The sequence below is a fragment of the Amblyraja radiata genome, chromosome 2, assembly GCF_010909765.2.
Source record: "Amblyraja radiata isolate CabotCenter1 chromosome 2, sAmbRad1.1.pri, whole genome shotgun sequence".
Classification (NCBI taxonomy): Eukaryota; Metazoa; Chordata; class Chondrichthyes; order Rajiformes; family Rajidae; genus Amblyraja; species Amblyraja radiata.
Genome location: NC_045957.1, coordinates 113,584,017 through 113,601,778, shown reverse-complemented (window position 1 = coordinate 113,601,778; position 17,762 = coordinate 113,584,017). Strand labels below are relative to the sequence as shown.

General features: G+C 45.5%; 1 protein-coding gene across 3 annotated transcripts in view; it reads left to right on the top strand.

The window, feature by feature from the left end:
• Positions 1-17,762, top strand: part of cdkal1 (CDK5 regulatory subunit associated protein 1 like 1) — a 553,618-nt gene that overhangs the window by 238,019 nt on the left and 297,837 nt on the right. For all 3 annotated transcript variants that reach the window (XM_033013633.1, XM_033013634.1, XM_033013635.1), the window contains exon 9: positions 12,786-12,952. In XM_033013633.1, the coding sequence (XP_032869524.1) occupies positions 12,786-12,952 (167 nt within the window). The remainder of the gene's footprint in view (positions 1-12,785; positions 12,953-17,762) is intronic.

The following is a 17,762-nucleotide window of genomic DNA, read 5'->3' as shown; positions in this document are numbered from 1 at the left end:
CTCCTTTTAAATTCACCAGCGCCCCATTTCCCACATTCTTTTTCAATTCATTCGGCTCCCATTTCTCTTGCTCTCTTTAAACCCACCGTGGCCCATTTCCCATTCTCCCTTTAAACTCATTAGGAACCCATTTCCTACTTCCTTTTAAAAGTTATTCCGCTCCCATTTCCTGTGCTCCGTTTAAACTCACCAGGGACTCATTTCCCCTTCTCCCTTTAGGCTAATTGGGGCCCCATTTCCTGTGCTCCTTTTCACACACTGGGGCCCCATTTCCTGCATTTCCCTTAAACTCATCATCAGCCGATTTCCTGCACTCTCTTTCAATTCATTGCAACCACAATTCCCATGCCCTCTTTAAACTCACCTTGCCCCCAATTCCTGTACGCTCTTTGAACTCGCTGGGGGCCCATTTCTATACTCCCCTAAAACTCAAAAGTTTTTTTCGCTCCCTTTCAAATCATTCGGACTTCAATTTAAACTCACTGGGACTTCATTCCTAGTTCAATTTAGTTTAGTGATACAGCGTGGAAACAGGCCTTTCGGCCCACTGAGTCAGCACCAACCAATGATCGCCCGTACACCAGTTCTACGTTATCCCAGTTTCATATTTACCAATATACGATTTATTTATCGAATTGACCGAAGCCAATTAACCTACAAGCCAGCACGTCGTTTGGAATGTGGGAGGAAATCAGAGCTCCCGAGGAAACAGAGGTGGCCACAGGGAGAACGTATAGACTCTGTACAGACAGCACCCGTGGTCAGGATCGAAGTCGGGCCTCTGACGCTGTAAGGCAGCAACTCTACCGCTGCACCACCATGCTGCCCTTCAACTCACCGGGACCCCTTTTCACAGATTCTATTTAAACTCATTGAGACTTCAATTCCCATGCCCCTTTAAACTCATGAGGCTCTCATTTCCTACATTTCCTTTAAACACACTGGGGGGCCCCTCTTTGAATGCTTTATATTAAGTGTATTGGTTCCCACGATCCCTTTAAACACAATAGGGCCCTGTTCCCCGGCTCCTTTTAAGCTCATCTGTACCGGCTTCCTGCACCACCTTTGAACTTGCTGTTTTTAATTTACTATTCTTCCTTTAAACCCAACTGGTTCACTAGAAAAATAAGTTATACCACTGTGTGATAAGTAACAAATAAGTGTATTTGAATATTAATATTAATTTCTAATATTCCCCTCCAAGATATGATTTTCCCTCATGCCATATTGGGAGAGTGCTGTATTATTGCAGTTTCCAATATACATAAATTAATCAGGCAATGTTAATAGGTGAATGAACTGGGATATAGAGGGAAAAACATGTAGATAGACACAAAATGCTGGCGTAACTCAGCAGGACGGGCAGCATCTCTGGAGAGAAGGAATGGGTGACATTTCAGGTCGAGACCCTTCTTCAGATTGAGAGTCAGGGACGATGGAGACATAAAGATATGGAAGGGTAACAGAGATCAAAGGGGACAATGAATAAGGAAATGTAGAATAGTACATTGTTAGCCGAGGGGAAGGTGACAACGAGGCATACAATCAGTAATATTTAATCTGGTGGACAATGAATGAAGAGGTGGATCTAAATAAGGAACCAAGGAATTGCTCAATGCTGTATCTGTAAACCAAACTAAAGCAACTCTTATCTGACTGCACATGATCCAAATTCCCTGCCTATACAATAGTATCTTAACTGCCACTATTGTATCTGCCTCTACCACCATGTATCTGCCTCTAACCAGCACTGGGGCAGACTATCAGATGCAGTGGTTTCCAGCTACCAGTCCATCTCAGACTTACACCTCTAACCAAGGGCACATGGCAATCTGAGGCAAAGATCTTAGAGCAGAGCAAGATGGGTTACTCTCACGCAAACGTGTAGTACGCTCATGGGCAGATTCATGGGTGATTATAGGACCCATTTTAGCAACCAGTCCCCGGCATCTTGTTCCGCCATCTTGCTCCGCCATCTTGCTTCCGGCCAAAGATCGGATCTTTGTTTCCGCAGCGGGGAGAGGGAGTGTGCGGCCCGGGGCAGCGGGGAGAGGGAGTGAGCGGCCCGGGGCAGTGGGGAGAGGGAGTGTGCGGCCCGGGGCAGCGGGGAGAGGGGTGCGCGGCCCGGGGCAGCGGGGAGAGGGAGTGTGGGGCCCGGGGCAGCGGGGAGAGGGAGTGTGGGGCCCGGGGAGAGGGGAGAGGGAGTGTGGGGCCCGGGGAGAGGGGAGAGGGAGTGTGGGGCCCGGGACAGCGGGGAGAGGGAGTGTGGGGCCCGGGGAGAGGGGAGAGGGAGGGTGGGGCCCGGGGAGAGGGGAGAGGGAGTGCGCGGCCCGGGGAGAGGGGGTGCGGGCCCGGGGCAGCGGGGAGAGGGAGTGAGCGGCCCGGGGCAGCGGGGAGAGGGGCATGGAAGGGGGGGAGACATTGTAGTGTGGGGGCAGGCGAGGGAGTGCGGGGGTGGGGGGGGGGGGGGGGGGGGGGAGAGAGTTGAGGCCTAGTGTGTGTGAAGTTGCGGGGAGGTTTACAATGTTTCTTATTTAATGTCCCTTGTCTAGTCTGAAATAAAGTTCATCATTGGATCAGAAGAAATATAATTGTGTGTGTTATATGATTATATACATTTATATCACATTCATGTATGTGTGTTTATAAACATTTTATTCTTTAACAAGAATTAACAGAATTATGAACTAACAGAATTATGAATCTAACCCTATATTACACACAAAAACTTCCCCCCCGCAATGTCAATCACCCTGCGAGTCGGGTCGGGTCAGGTAGGCTCCGGTTAATAAAATGGGCGGGGAAAAATGCCCAGGATCCCCTCCGTAGCGTACTACACGTCAGCCCATTGTATTTCGCAGGAGTGGCCTATCTTGCTCTGCTCTAAGATCTTTGATCTGAGGTGTGCTGAGCCTCAAACAGCTAATAACTGGCCGCTTTCTTCAGCTGTCAGCAAGCACAAGTGATCCATTGGGTTGCACGTTTCCTTGATGCTTAAGGGCCTGTCCCACTTACGTGTCCTTGGCACGCAAATTACACGACTTCGTCCTCGCGTTGAGGTGCATGGGTATCGTATGGCCGCGCGGGGCCGGTCCCACTGAGAAGCGCGGAGGGGTATGTAGTTGTGCGCGACATCGCGCGGGGCTCCAATATTTTTGTAGCAAATGAAATCTTCGCGCGCCAACGGTCTGTCGCGGAACTGACAGCCAAAGTGGGACATGCCCAAGACCCTGGCGCGACATAACGTCTCACCTTCAACACCAGCAGAAGCAGGCAAATGATCGCCGTGCTCGGCCTGGGGCTCACGGCCGTTGCGGATCCGGATCCGCCCCCACTTCTATTCCCAGAGCGGGGCCAAGAAAATTGAAGATAGACACAAAATGCTGGAGTAACTCAGCGGGACCGGCAGCATCTCTGGAGAGAAGCAATGGGTGATGTTCGGGTCAAGACCCTTCTTACAGACTGAAGAAGAGTCTCGACCCGAAACATCACCCACTGCTTCTCTCCAGAGATTCTGCCGGTCCCGCTGAGTCACTCTAGCATTTTGTGTCTATCATCGAATGATGTCGCGCGCTCCAGACGGCTGTGCGGTCGAATGAAGTCGCATGCTCCAGACGGCTGTGCGGTCGAATGGTCGCGCACGACCTTCGCGGGACCATCGCGCTTCAACGCGACCATGAGGTTGCGTAATTAGCGTGCCAAGGACACGTAAGTGGGACAGGCCCTTTATTTTTAACAACAATAGGTGGCACTGTGGCGCAGCGGTAGAGTTGCTGCCCTACAGCGCTTACAGCGCCAGAGACCCGGGTTCGATCCTGGCTACGGGTGCTTATCTGTACGCAGATTGTACATCCTGAAGCCTCAGTCTGCGGAGCTTCTAGCAGCAGGCGTGGAGCGGACTTCACCATCACGGAGCGGGCTGATCCCTTGCCGGAGATCACCGGAGAAGAGCTCCAGCCTGCGGCCTGTAACATCCTGAAGCCGCGGTCTCCGGTAAGGAAGTGGCTGATTCGGGAACAAGCAGCAGAGTGTGTTCGATCTGTCCCGACGTCGGAGGTTCGATCACCCCGACGAGAGGGCTTGCATATCGGGTCGTCCGTAGCGGCAACTACGGAGGGTCACGGCCCCCGACCACGGGTGAACAAAGGAGGAAGACTGACTGAACTTTATTGCTTTCCAACACAGTGAAGAATGCTGTGGTGGATGTTTTTGTTAAATTCTATTATGTATTATGTTCTTTTTAATTGTGTGGCTGCATGGTAACTCACTTCACTGTACCTTAATTAGTGCATGTGACAAATAAATGTGAACCTTGAACTAAAATAGTCCCTAGTCCAGGAAAGTGTTAATGTACTGGGATCGCTGGTCAGTGCGGTCTCGGTGGGCCGAAGGGCCTGTTACCATACTGTGTCTCTAAACTAAACTAAACTAAGACTATATAAACTATTTCACTTTTACAAGCCTTTATGATTGTCAGTTTCCTTACTGTTTGGTTGAATGGATCAACTGAGATGAAGGCCTTGTTTAGATCACTGACCTGTCGGTTTAGCTTTTCTCTGTGAGGTTGAAAGCAGTACAACACCCTTGCCATAAACGTGTCTAGCGCTGATAATTTCCTTTCACCATTTCTTCAGATTTTAATTCTGGTTGATAATTTAATTTACAAAAGAATTTCCATTTGTCACATTTGTCTCTACCTGTCTTAATCCCATCTTTTCATTTATTTTGCTTTCTGTGCCGAATTTTCTATTGAATTGACTCTGCGTTGGTTGGGGAGTTGTAGAATTGTTTGCCGATTCACATGGGTCAGAGGTCCTCGGTAGAAAGACCTTCAGTGTTTTGGTTCAGTACATGGGACAGCACAGGAACTACCCCTTGGGCTCACAGAGTCTGTGTCCAACGTAACGCCAAGACAAACTAATCTCACCTGCCTGCACATATACATCCATTCTCTGCATATCCATGTGCCTATCTAAAAGCTTCTAAAGCGCCACTATTGTATCTGCCTCCACCCCCACCCCTGGCAGCAAGTTCCAGGTACCCACCACTCTCTTTGTATAAAGAAACGTGCCCCACACGTCTCCTTTAAACTCTGTGCTTCTCACCTTAAAGCTGTGCCCTCTAGGTCTTGACATTTCACTGTTGGGAATCACTGTTGGCTTCAAAGCACAACTCCTTAGAATGTCTGGTATATTTGTACGTTGAATGAAATTAAACCCACATAGGCTTCACCAACCACCACCAAACCCCAAGATTACCCTCTACGCTGAGGGACTGGCCCAGAAGAAGTGAATAAAAATGATGTCTATAAATTTGTTAGAGCCGTAGAGTGATTCAGCATGGAAACATGCCCTTCGGCCCAACTTGCCGACCAATATTCCCCATCTATACTTATCTCACCTGCGTGCGTTTGACCCACATCCCTCTAAACTTTTCCATTTCCATGTACCCGTCCAAATGATTTTAAAATGTTTTTATACTGCCTCCTTCAACTATCTCCTCTGGCAGCTCGTTCCATATACCCAACACCCTGTGGGTCGAGAAAATTGCTATTAAATCTTTCCCCTCCGACCTTATTTTGTATTTTGTATTGTGTTTGTATTTTCTTGCAGAGTTTACCGGATTATGTGTTGTGCTGCTATTCATATATTTCTATTCAATGATCTTCCTGTTTCATTTTAAAACTCTTGAAGTTTGACTTTTTTGCAAAATGAATTGAGTCCGAGGATCATTGATTCCAGCATGTGAGGCAACTGTCCTAAATCACCATAGATGCTGCCTTACTGGCTGAAAGTTTCCAATATGTCTTGTTTGAACATAGAAAATACAGCGCATGAGCTCGTTCTTCAGCCCATCATGATTGAGTTCACCGTGTTGCCAATTGGAGAAAGTGATTAGTTTGCTTCGGGATAGATAAAAAGTGCTGGAGTAACTTAGCGGGTCGGGCAGCATCAATGGAGAAAAGGAAATGATGATGTTTCGGGTCGGAACCCATCTTCAGTCAGGTTTGTAATAGAAGGTACACAAAATTGCTGGGGAAACTCAGCGGGTGCAGCAGCATCTATGGAGCGAAGGAAATAGGCGACGTTTCGGGCCGAAACCCTTCCTCCAGGTCAATGGGCACGAAGGGTTTCGGCCCGAAACGTCGCCTATTTCCTTCGCTCCATAGATGCTGCTGCACCCGCTGAGTTTCCCCAGCAATTTTGTGTACCTTCGATATTCCAGCATCTGCAGTTCCCTTTTGAACAGGTTTGTAATAGACGTCAGTCGATAGTCTATCTCCTGTGATGGAGTCGGTGAGATCAAGAAAGGGAAGGGGGGTGCCCAAGATAGTCCAGGTGAATTTGAAGGCAGGGTGGAAGTTTGTGGTGAAGTTCATAAAATCCATGAGTTCTGCATGGGTGCAGGAGGTAGCCCCGATGCAGTCGTCAATGTGGTGAGATAGAGTTGGGGGATAAGGCCAGTGTACGCCTGGAACAGGGACTGTTTGACATACCCAATAAAAAGGCAGGCATATCTGGGGACCATGCGAGTGCCCATTGACCTGGAGGAAGTGGGAGGAGTTGAAGAAGAACTGTTAAGGTTGAGGACCAGTTCTGGTAGGCGGTGGAGAGTGTTTGATGAGAGAAATTGGCTGGATCTGCGATCAAGGAAGAAATGGAGGGCCTTAATTATACAATTATACAATTTATTTATTGTCGTTTGAACCTCAAGTATGAAGTTCAAACGAAATTTGGTTTCTGCAGTCATACAACAAGAAAAGAACTAAGACACACAACCAACACAATTTACACAAACATCCATCACAGTGAATCTCCTCCTCACTGTGATGGAAGGCAAAGTCTTGTCTCTCCCCTGTGTTCCATTCTTCTCCCGATGTTAAAGCCCCCAGCGGGCGATGGCAAGTCCCGCGGCCGTTAAAGCCGCGCAGGGCGATGTAAGGCCCCGCTCTGGGTCATTTTCAACCCAGCTACTCGGGCGGGAGAAGCTGCCATTGCTGGAGCTCCGAAAAGCGGTCTCCCACCAGGGACCCGCGAGCTCCCGATGTCACCGTCCACCGGACCTGCGGCTGGAGCCTCCGAACTCCGGAGTCGGGTCGCAGCCGCACGCCACCACAGCTCTTCACGCTGCGAAGCCAGCCAGCCCCACGATGGTGAATCCGCAGGCTCCGCGACTGGAGCCCGCAGGTCGTTCCGGTTGGAGGCTGCTCCACGGTGCTAGGCCCCAACGACAACGGAGACCCGACAGGGAAAAGATCGGGTCCCCCGTACAGGGAAGAGATTTAAAAGCGCGACTGAACATCCATAGTTTGATGAAGGAATGGGAGCCTATTCCTTTTCTCCAGAGACGCTGCCTGAACCGCTGAGTTACTCCAGCATTTTGTGTCTAACTTCAGTATAAAGCAGCATCTGCAGTTCTTTCCTACACAGTTTACTTTTGGAGTTCAGTTCTCTTGTTATGTTGGATTCTGCCTTCAATTGACATTGTTTGCTCTTTAAGCACAAATATATCATCCTTAAATAATAGAAATGGAAAGTGTAGTAGAAACTAGATGCAGATGTTGGTTTATAAAAACAAGAGTGCGGGATTAACTCAGCGGGTAAGGCAATATGTGTGGGAAGGAACTGCTGATGCTGGTTTAAACTGAAAATAGACATGCTGGCATGGGTCAGGCAGCTTCTCTGGAGAAAAGGAATAGGTGACCCTTCTTCAGACTGAGAGTCTGGGGGGGGGGGGGAAACGAGAGATATAGATGGTGATGTAGAGAAATATAGAATAAATGAATTAAAGATATGCAACAAAGTAATGATAATTAAGGAAACATGCCATTGTTAGCTGTTTGCCCGGTGAGAACGAGTACAGACAATGAGACTCAACATTGAAGCTGGTATGACTTAGGTGGGGGAGGAATGGAGAGAGAGGGAATGCAGGGGTTACTCGAAGTTAATCTCTGGTGAACATGGTTGGGTGACATTCTTGGTCGGGAATCTACTTCAGACTGATTGTAGTAGTTATTTTTCAGGTGTGATGCACATATCCGTTGAAATGCTGCAATCTTTTATTTGTTTTTCTCTGTGTTCTCCCCAAAGCATAATTTTTCCAATTGCAATTTCCACATGTGATGTTTTCTAAAAATTGGATAGTCGTTTTCATTATCGCATGCTTCTTCCTGTTCATTTGTTTATAAGGTCATTGGGGAGTATGAGTGTTATTGTTGAACTTGTGCTGATAATATCCTTATTTTTCACTTCTGGTAAAGTGCTTCCTTAATTGTTGTGTTCTGTTGAGTGCGACCTAGTGGTTTTGGTTCTAATTGCCTTGTGAGGCAATTAATTCTCATGGAAGTTAGGTGAGTCTATTTTGATGATGATTTACTGTTACAGCTGTTTCCTCTTCATTTAAATTAACACCACAGCCCCAACAGGGAGTTTTAATCCCCACCCAGTCTGCTCTAAGAATTGACTCTGTTTCCCCCCCATTAGGAGTGTAGTTTCCATCCCTAATCCCGTCTTCCTCACAAAACACCAATAATCAGGCCAATTTTCCGTCATGATTCTCCTGCCCAAATAAGGTGAAAGTTGCTCACTGTTCAAATGGGAAAATTATGACTATTTAAAAAATGGCCCAGCATTTTATATTAAGAGCGGCACAGTGGCATAGAAACATAGAAAATAGGTGCAGGAGTAGGCCATTCGGCTCATCGAGCCAGCACCGCCATCCAATATGATCATGGCTGATCATCCAGAATCAGTACCCTGTTCCTGCTTTTTACCCCATGAAATCCCTTGATTCCGTTAGCCCTAAAAGCTAAATCTAACTTGAAAACATGCTTGCCGGGGGTTGCCAGAAAGGAGTGCTCCGATCGCTGGCCTGGTGTCTTTGGCATCATGCTGTGGTCTGCGGAGCTTCTAGCCGCGGGCGTGGCGTGGACTTACCGCCCTGAGCCTGGGATCCCTATCGCCGGAGAAGAGCTCCGACCGCCAGCCTGTGGTCTGTATCATCCGGAGGCCGGGTGTCTCTGGTAAGAAAGTAGCCGATTCGGGCACTCCAAGCAGCAGAGTGTGTTCGACCGTCCCAACATCGGAGTTTCAATCATCCCGACGAGAGGGCCTGTACATCTGGCCGTCCGTAGCGTCGACTATGGAGGGCTCAAAGCCCTCGAACATGGATGAACAAAGGAGGAGGACTGACTGAAGTTTATTGCCCGTGAAGAATGCTGTGGTGGATATTTATGTTAAATTCTATTGTGTATTGTGTGTTCTTTTTTCAATTGCAACGCTGCATGGCAAATTCATTTCACTATCTTAGTTGGTGTATGTGACAAATAAATTTTAACCTTGAACTTTGTGAATTGGCCTCCACTGCCTTCTGTGGCAGAGAATTCCACAGATTCACAACTTTCCGGGCGAAAATGTTTTTCCTCATCTCAGTCCTAAATGGTCTACCCTTTATTCTTAAACTGTGATTCCTGGTTCTGGACTTCCCCCAACATTGGGAACATTTTTCCTGTACCTAGCCTGTTCAATCCCTTAAGAATTTTACATGTAAAAACGCTGGTGGAGCTGCTGCCTGCCAGTGTCAGAAACCCGGGTTCGATCCTGACCTTGGGTGCTGCCTGTGTGGAGTTTACACGTTCTCCCTGCGACTACGTGGGTTTCCTCCCGGTGCTCTGGTTTCCTCCCACATGCCAAGAACCTGTGGGCTTGTAGGTTAACTGGCCTCTGTAAATTGCCCCTCGTGTGGGAGTGGATGAGAAGGTGGGATAACACAGAACTAGCGTGGACGAGTGATTGATGGTCAGCATTGTTTCAGTTTTCCAAAAGGCCTGTTTCCAAACAGTATCCTTCAATCAGTTCAATCAATTAAGTGTGAAGGGTTCAAAAATATATTGTAATTGCTATCTTCTGCTCTTCATGTAGATTTTGTTGAGTAATGGTGACTTTAAAATATTTTATAATTAATACCTAAAAATGTTTAGTTTAATTGTAATTATAGTAATGATAATTTATGAGCAATTTTCGTTCTAACTGAGGGAGGTTAATTTGTAACAAATAAGATAACTGGACCTATTTGTCTGTAAACAAGAAACTGGATTATTTGTGTGTTTTTTTAATGTGTTTACCAGTTCAAACAGTTTTATTCATGTAATGGTTCACATCTTTCCAATGGTAAAGTTATTTCAGTAATATGTTAACAATCTTACAACATTAGCAGCTTTGAAAAAGCATTGAATGTTCAGTTTAGTTTAAAGATACAGCACGGAAATAGTGTAGGAAGGAATTGCAGATGTTGGTTTAAACCGAAGATAGACAGGCAACATCTCTGGAGAGAAGGAATAGGTAAAGTTTCGGGTCGAGACTCTTCTTCAGACTGATTGTAGTAGTGGAGAGAAAGCTGGAAGAGAGGCGGGGCGGGACAAGCCTCCTAGATGCTGGATTTCCAGAGATACTGTCTGGCCCATTGAGTTACTCCAGCACTTTGTGTATTTTTTTTGTAAATCATCACCTTGTCTCTGCACGTGAAAGCATTAGGATGAGGTCGAGAGAAGGTGTATGAGAATTGATCTTAAGATTGGGGAACTACTGCTATATGGGTAAATTAGAGAGGCAGGAATTGTTTTCCTTTGTAAAGAGAAAGCTGACGGGAGATTTGATAGAAGCATATAAACAGGTGTTCGGTCTGGCCAGAATGGATAATGGGAGACTATTCACTTTTGGCGGAGCATCAGAAAAAAGGGCACAGGTGTAAAGTGAAGGTGTAAATTATAATGTTTTATTTTTTAATTGTCTGCTGTATTTCGTGTATTTTTTTATCCTTTTGCGAGCAAAACACCAATGCAGATTCCTTGTATGTAAATATACTTGACCAATAATTTTTTTATTCATTCATTCATTCATTCATTCAATAGGAAGAAAATTAAAAGTGACCAATAAATACATGGTTGGAATCTAATGCAATGTTGACATATAGAGTCAGAAAACATTCCGCTCAGCCCAACCAGTTCATGCCAACCAAGATGCCCCATCTGCTAGTCCCATTTACCCACATTTGGCCCATATCCCTCTAAACATTTCCTATTCATGCATCTAACCAAATGAGGAATTCTAAATATCTATTATAGTACCTGCCTCAACTACCTACTTTGGCTGCTCGTTGCAAATATCCACTGTCCTATAAGTGAACATTTTTCTCCTCAGGTTCCAATTAAATCTTTCCCTTTTCATCTTAAATATATGTCCTCTGGTTCTTGATTCCCCTCCCCTGAGTACAAGACTATATGCATTCACTCTATCTATTCCTCTCATGAGATTATACATCTATGTAAGGTTGTAGATTTAAGGTGAGGGGGACAGATTTAATGGGAACCTGAGGGGTAACTATTTTACAGAAAAATCTGGTAGGAGTATGTAACAAGTAGCTGGAGGAGGTAGTTGAGGCAGGTACTATTGCATAGAAACATAGAGAAACATAGAAAATAGGTGTAGGAGTCGGTCATTCGAGCCAGCACCGCCATTCAATCTGATCATGGCTGATCATCCATAATCAGTACCCTGTTCCTGCCGTCTCCCCATAGCCCTTGATTCCGCTAGCCCTAAGAGCTCTATCTAATTCTCTTTTTGAATGCATCCAGTGAATTGGCATCCAGTGAATTCCACAAATTCACAACACTCTGGATGAAAAGTTTTTCCTCATCTGAGTTATAAATGGCCTACCCCTTATCATGAAGCTGTGGCCCCTGGTTCTGGACTCTCCCAACATGGGGAGCATGTTTCCAGCATCAAGCTTGTCGAATCCCTTAATAATTGTATATATTTCTATAAGATCACCTCTCATCCTTCTTTGCAGTATTTAAGAAACATTTAGGCAGGTAAATGGATAGGGTAGATTTAGAGGGATATAGGCCAGAAGCAGGCAGGTGGGACTAGTGTAGATGGGACGTGTTGGTCGGTGTGGGCAAGTTGGGCTGAACGGCCTGTTTCCACGCTGTATGACTCTATGACCTGTGGCCCAAGGAATAAAGTCCCAGCCTGCCCATCCTTTCCCTGTACTTCAGCTCCTTGTGTCCTGGCAACATCCGTGTAAATCTTCTCTATACTATTTCCAGCTTTCTTAGCATCCCAGAGCGCAAGCTTAATGACATCCTTCCTCGGGCATATGGAGGTGATAGGTTCCTGTGTATACAATTCAGTGAATATGTGGTAGAGGAAACCTTGTCAGGCTGCAGGGAAAGGGCTAGTGGTTGGAGCTGGAGAATTCTTCTGCCTGACAAAGGGCTGAATGACTGCTGTGAACATTCAATGATTCCGGTAAGGGGCGGCACGGTGGCGCAGCGGTAGAGTTGCTGCCTTACAGCGGCAGAGTCCCGGGTTCCATCCTGACAAAGGGTGCTGTCTGTACGGAGTTTGTACATTCTCCCCGTGACTGCATGAGTTTCACCTGGGTGCTCCGGTTTCCTCCCACACTCCAAAGACGTACAGGTTCGTAGGTTAATTGGCTTTGGTAAAGATTGTAAAAAAAATGTCCCCAGTGTGTAGGACAGTGGTAGCAGACGAGGATTACTGGTTGGTGTGGAATCGGTGGGCCGAAGGGCTGTTTTGTGCACTGTATCTCTAGTGTAAACTAAACTAAGTTCTATTCGATGAAGGGCTGAATGATTGCTGTGAGGATTCAATGATTCCAGTAATGTAAGCATCTACATGTGCTGAACAGTGCATTGTATTGGATCAGAATAGATTTCTTGAATGCAGAAAGTGCTACAGTTGACATGTTCTTTCCTCATGCAGAAGGTGTCTGTGAAATATGGCTGACCAGTGAAGACACAGGTGCATACGGAAGAGATATCGGGACAGATCTTCCCACATTGCTTTGGAAACTGGTGGAAGTGATTCCTGAGGGAGCAATGCTGCGGCTTGGAATGACGAACCCTCCGTACATTTTAGAGCATCTTGAGGTAAGGAACAATGAATGTCAACACTCCTAAAATATACTCTTGACTTGCAGTGCAACAAATCCAATCCATTGTTTTGATTATATTGATGATATTGATTTGATTATGTAATAGGAATCTGAGGAGTAACTTCTTCACACAAGGGTGGGTGTATGGAACTAGCTGCCAGAGGAGTTGGTTGAAGCAGGGACTATCCCAACGTTTAAGGAACAGTTAGACAGGTACATGGATGGGACTAGTATAGCTGGAACATGTTGGCCGGTGTGGGCAAGTTGGACCGCAGGGCCTGTTTCCACGCTGTACCACTATGTGACTCCATGATAGATATGGGACAAATATAGGCAAATAGTTTTAGCTTAGATGAGTCATCTTGGTCGGCATGGACGAATTGGGCAGAAGGGCCTGTTTCAGTGTTTTATGATTCTATGACTAAGAATAAATAGATCCTTGTGGAATCTGGAGTTTCGGTTGAGTGATATAGAACTTCAATGGCAGAGAGTATTGTCAGCTACATTAATAATGCCAAAGACAAACTGCAGAAAGTGGCAAAAGTTATGCGCTGTAAGGCAGAAACTCTACCGCTGTGCCACCATTTAATATTAAAGAGGCTGTCCCACTGCGGCGACCTAATCCGCGAGTTAGGAAGAGTGTCTTCGACCTTCAAGCTCGAGGGCACTCGCCTGGAAAACCTTGAGCTGGATCGACCGTCAGTGTTGAAACCTTGAGCTGGATCGACTATCCGTGTTGAAACCGCGAGCTGGATCAACCGACTGCACACACACACATACAAACACATCACAAAGGCGGGGGCCAGGGAAAGCGGGGGAGCGCTGTCAGAAATTCACACCCGCGATGAAGAGGAAGGTAAAAGACGGCTGCCACAGTGTATGGTAAGTCCTTTAGAGAGCGCGGGGGGGGGGGGGAGAGAAGGGGACAGAGAGGGGAAAGACGGGGGGAGAAGGAGTGGAGACACTTCTAAGAAGTATAATAATGTTTAGGCCATTTGGAAAAATGGGCTGAAAGATGGCAGATGGAGTTTAATGCTGATAAATGTGAGGTGTTACACCTTGGCAGGACAAATCAAAATAGGACGTACATGATAAATGGTAGGGAATTGAAGAATACAGTTGAACAGAGGGATCTGGGAATAACCGTGCATAGTTCCTTGAAGGTGGAATCTCATATAGATAGGGTGGTAAAGAAAGCTTTTGGTATGCTAGCCTTTATAAATCAGAGCATTGAGTATAGAAGCTGGGATGTAATGTTAAAATTGTACAAGGCATTGGTGAGACCAAATCTGGAGTATGGTGTACAATTTTGGTCGCCCAATTATAGGAAGGATGTCAACAAAATAGAGAGAGTACAGAGGAGATTTACTAGAATGTTGCCCGGGTTTCAACAACTAAGTTACAGAGATAGGTTGAATAAGTTAGGTCTTTATTCTCTGGAGCGCAGAAGGTTAAGGGGGGACTTGATAGAGGTCTTTAAAATGATGAGAGGGATAGACAGAGTTGATGTGATCAAGCTTTTCCCTTTGAGAATAGGGAAGATTCAAACAAGAGGACATGACTTCAGAATTAAGGGACAGAAGTTTAGGGGTAACATGAGGGGGAACTTCTTTACTCAGAGAGTGGTAGCGGTGTGGAATGAGCTTCCAGTGGAAGTGGTGGCGGCAGGTTCGTTGGTATCATTTAAAAATAAATTGGATAGGCATATGGATGAGAAGGGAATGGAGGGTTATGGTATGAGTGCAGGCAGGTGGGACTAAGGGAAAAAAGTTGTTCGGCACGGACTTGTAGGGCCGAGATGGCCTGTTTCCGTGCTGTAATTGTTATATGGTTTAGCGGGCATTTTACCTACTGGTCGGTTTTCCTCGGTCCTGAAAACTCCAATGAGCCAATCAAAATGCCCAGTCAGTGAAGGAGATTGCCTAGGGCTGCTCTCGACTGCCTGTAACTAAATAGTGACCCTACTCCACTGCACTACGAGTTAAAACAAACCATGTCGACCACGTTTTACTTGAGGAAAATGTTTCCGCGACCTAGCTGAGGCCGCGAGTATGCGGGCACTTCCCTCGAGCATGAAGGAGAGTTCCAGTGACCTCATAGGACCTCGTAGGGCCACGTGTCGACCATGCTGCGAGTTTGAGTTAAGATCAAACTCGTCTAAACTCTCAGATTAGGTCGCTGCAGAGGGACAGGCCCTTAACATCAGTATCTGAAGATAAAATATACATCATAATCTGAATGAAAAGTTAATATACCAGTTAAAATTCTCAATACATTTCATTCTGAGTGTTCTGAAAGATTGCAGCACAGAATTCATTATTTTCTCCAAACCTATTCCATCTAATTTTACCCAGCTAATTCCCAAACTATTTATTGCTTTTTTCAAAGCAAATATTTAATTCCCTTTTAAAAAATTCATAAGCGGCAATTTGTGATGAGCAAATCTACATTCAACATATCCTCTGTTTGCGATAATAGTCTATCAATTTTCCGTTTTAATTTGATAATCGTTTGTGTATGTATGAAAGTAACGTAAGGGGCAGAAAGATGGCATTGTATTTGGGAGCCTTGTCAATTAATGAAGGCAAGCAAGCTGTGATTGTAGTGTTATAAATTCCATCCTTTCAATGCACACATGCTAATTGCTGTTGAAAAATGAGCACCTATAACTTGGATCACACAGCACGTCTGTCAGCGTTTTGCAGATGGAAGTTGATTTAACCCAGTTGTGTTTGTGACCATTTTCAGATTAAATCAGGCCAAAGGTAAACTTTAACCAGGCTTGTGACCATGATGAAGATTTACAGAGACTTGGACTACATTGTCCAAGGCGCGCCCAACACACGATGCTCCCAAGAGAGTGTGATATAATGCTGCAGTGCCATGCAATCCCAGAGAATATATATCATCACTGAGTTTTCTGTTGTTCTGTAAGAAGTGCTCAGCGCTCTTTATTATTGTAACAGGACAGCACAGACATATTTTGTGATCCATCAAACCACCAAAACCTGGTCCTTGGCTTATTTGATTCACTCCACATATCTATCTCTCCTTCGCTGCTCTGTCCCACACAGGGGTCACGGTGGAGCAGCGGTAGAGACCCGGGTTCGATCCTAACTATGGGTGCTGTCAGTACGGAGTTTGTACGTGCTCCCTGTGAACTGAGTAGGTTTTCCCCGGATTTCCTCCCACACTCCAAAGACGCACAGTACACTAATTGACTTGGTAAAATTGTAAATTGTCCCTGGTGTGTGTAGGATAGATAGTGTCGGTGTACAGGGATCACCCGCTGGTTGGCATGGACTCGGTGGGCCGAAAGGCCTGTTTCTGTGCTGTATCTCTAAACTAAACTAAACGAAATGTATCTAATATTGGTAATTTGCCCAACTCTTGGAGGAGAAACATGGAGATTATGCTTCAGTTTGATCCAGAAACTCAATGTTCAGGATATGTCAGCACTCAGGTACTTCCACTGGTCACTCCTCCTCCTGCTACACAAACAAAAGTGTGGTCTCATCACATCTGTGTTTTTAATAGTGACCATTATATAACTCAATTGGATAGCAATTGAAGACGGACAGATTAAGTTGTGCTTGCAGTGTTTTAATGAGGGGTTGTCATTTTGTCTTGTTAGGGAAGTACAAATTAAGTGCCTTTTATAGTTTCTGCTCTGTTGAATAGCAATTAAAAATGTCCAGTCAGATGACAGTATTTTTCCTGGCTTTGACGATATGTTCATAGTTGGACCTTGAGTGGAAGGGCCCAATTATACAGTCTTTTCTTATTTAATATAACAAATGAGATGAACGGAAATCGTGTGCTAACAGCTCACAAGGTCAATTGAGGTTGCAAAGTAAACTCTTTTCGAGAAAGTGATAATAATTGCTTTATGTCAGCCCACTTGGTTTTGTGAATATACAACTAATTGCGTTGCAGACTTCAATAAAGCTTTGGTAAATTCTGTTAGCCTAGTAGATATAATCAGCATCAGACTAAGCATTCTAACCTCGTGGGATTATATTTTCTTTAAAAATCCTGCAGTGGATAAACCTAGGCCATTGTCTAATGCAATGTTCACTCCTTGCCCTTTATCAGATCAGTGATACCCCTGATCTTTAGTTGAAAGAGCCAGTAGTGTCCCCAAGATATTTAATACCAGGTTCCGTTTGGACATACAATGTGGAAACAAGCCCTTCGGCCCACCGAGTCCACAATGATCATCGATCGTAGAAACATAGAAAATAGGTGCAGGAGTAGGCCATTCGGCCCTTCGAGCCTGCACCGCCATTCAATATGATCATGGCTGATCATCCAACTCAGTATCCTGTACCTGCCTTCTCTCCATACCCCCTGATCCCTTAAGCCACAAGGGCCACATCTAACTCCCTCTTAAATATAGCCAATGAACTGGCCTCAACTACCTTCTGTGGCAGAGAATTCCAGAGATTCACCGCTCTCTGTGTGAAAAATGTTTTTCTAATCTCGGTCCTAAAAGATTTCCCCCTTATCCTTAAACTGTGACCCCTTGTTCTGGACTTCCCCAATATTGGGAACAATCTTCCTGCATCTAGCCTGTCCAACCCCTTAAGAATTTTGTAAGTTTCTCTAAGATCCCCCCTCAAATCTTCTAAATTCTAGTGAGTACAAACCGCTAGATCATCATTAAATGTTATCCTACTGTCGCATCCTTCACACCAGGGGCAATTAATCTACAAATCTGCACATCTTTGGAATGAAGGAGGAAACCAGAGCACCCAGTGAATAAACATGCAGCCAAAGGGAGAGCATACAAACTCCACACAGAC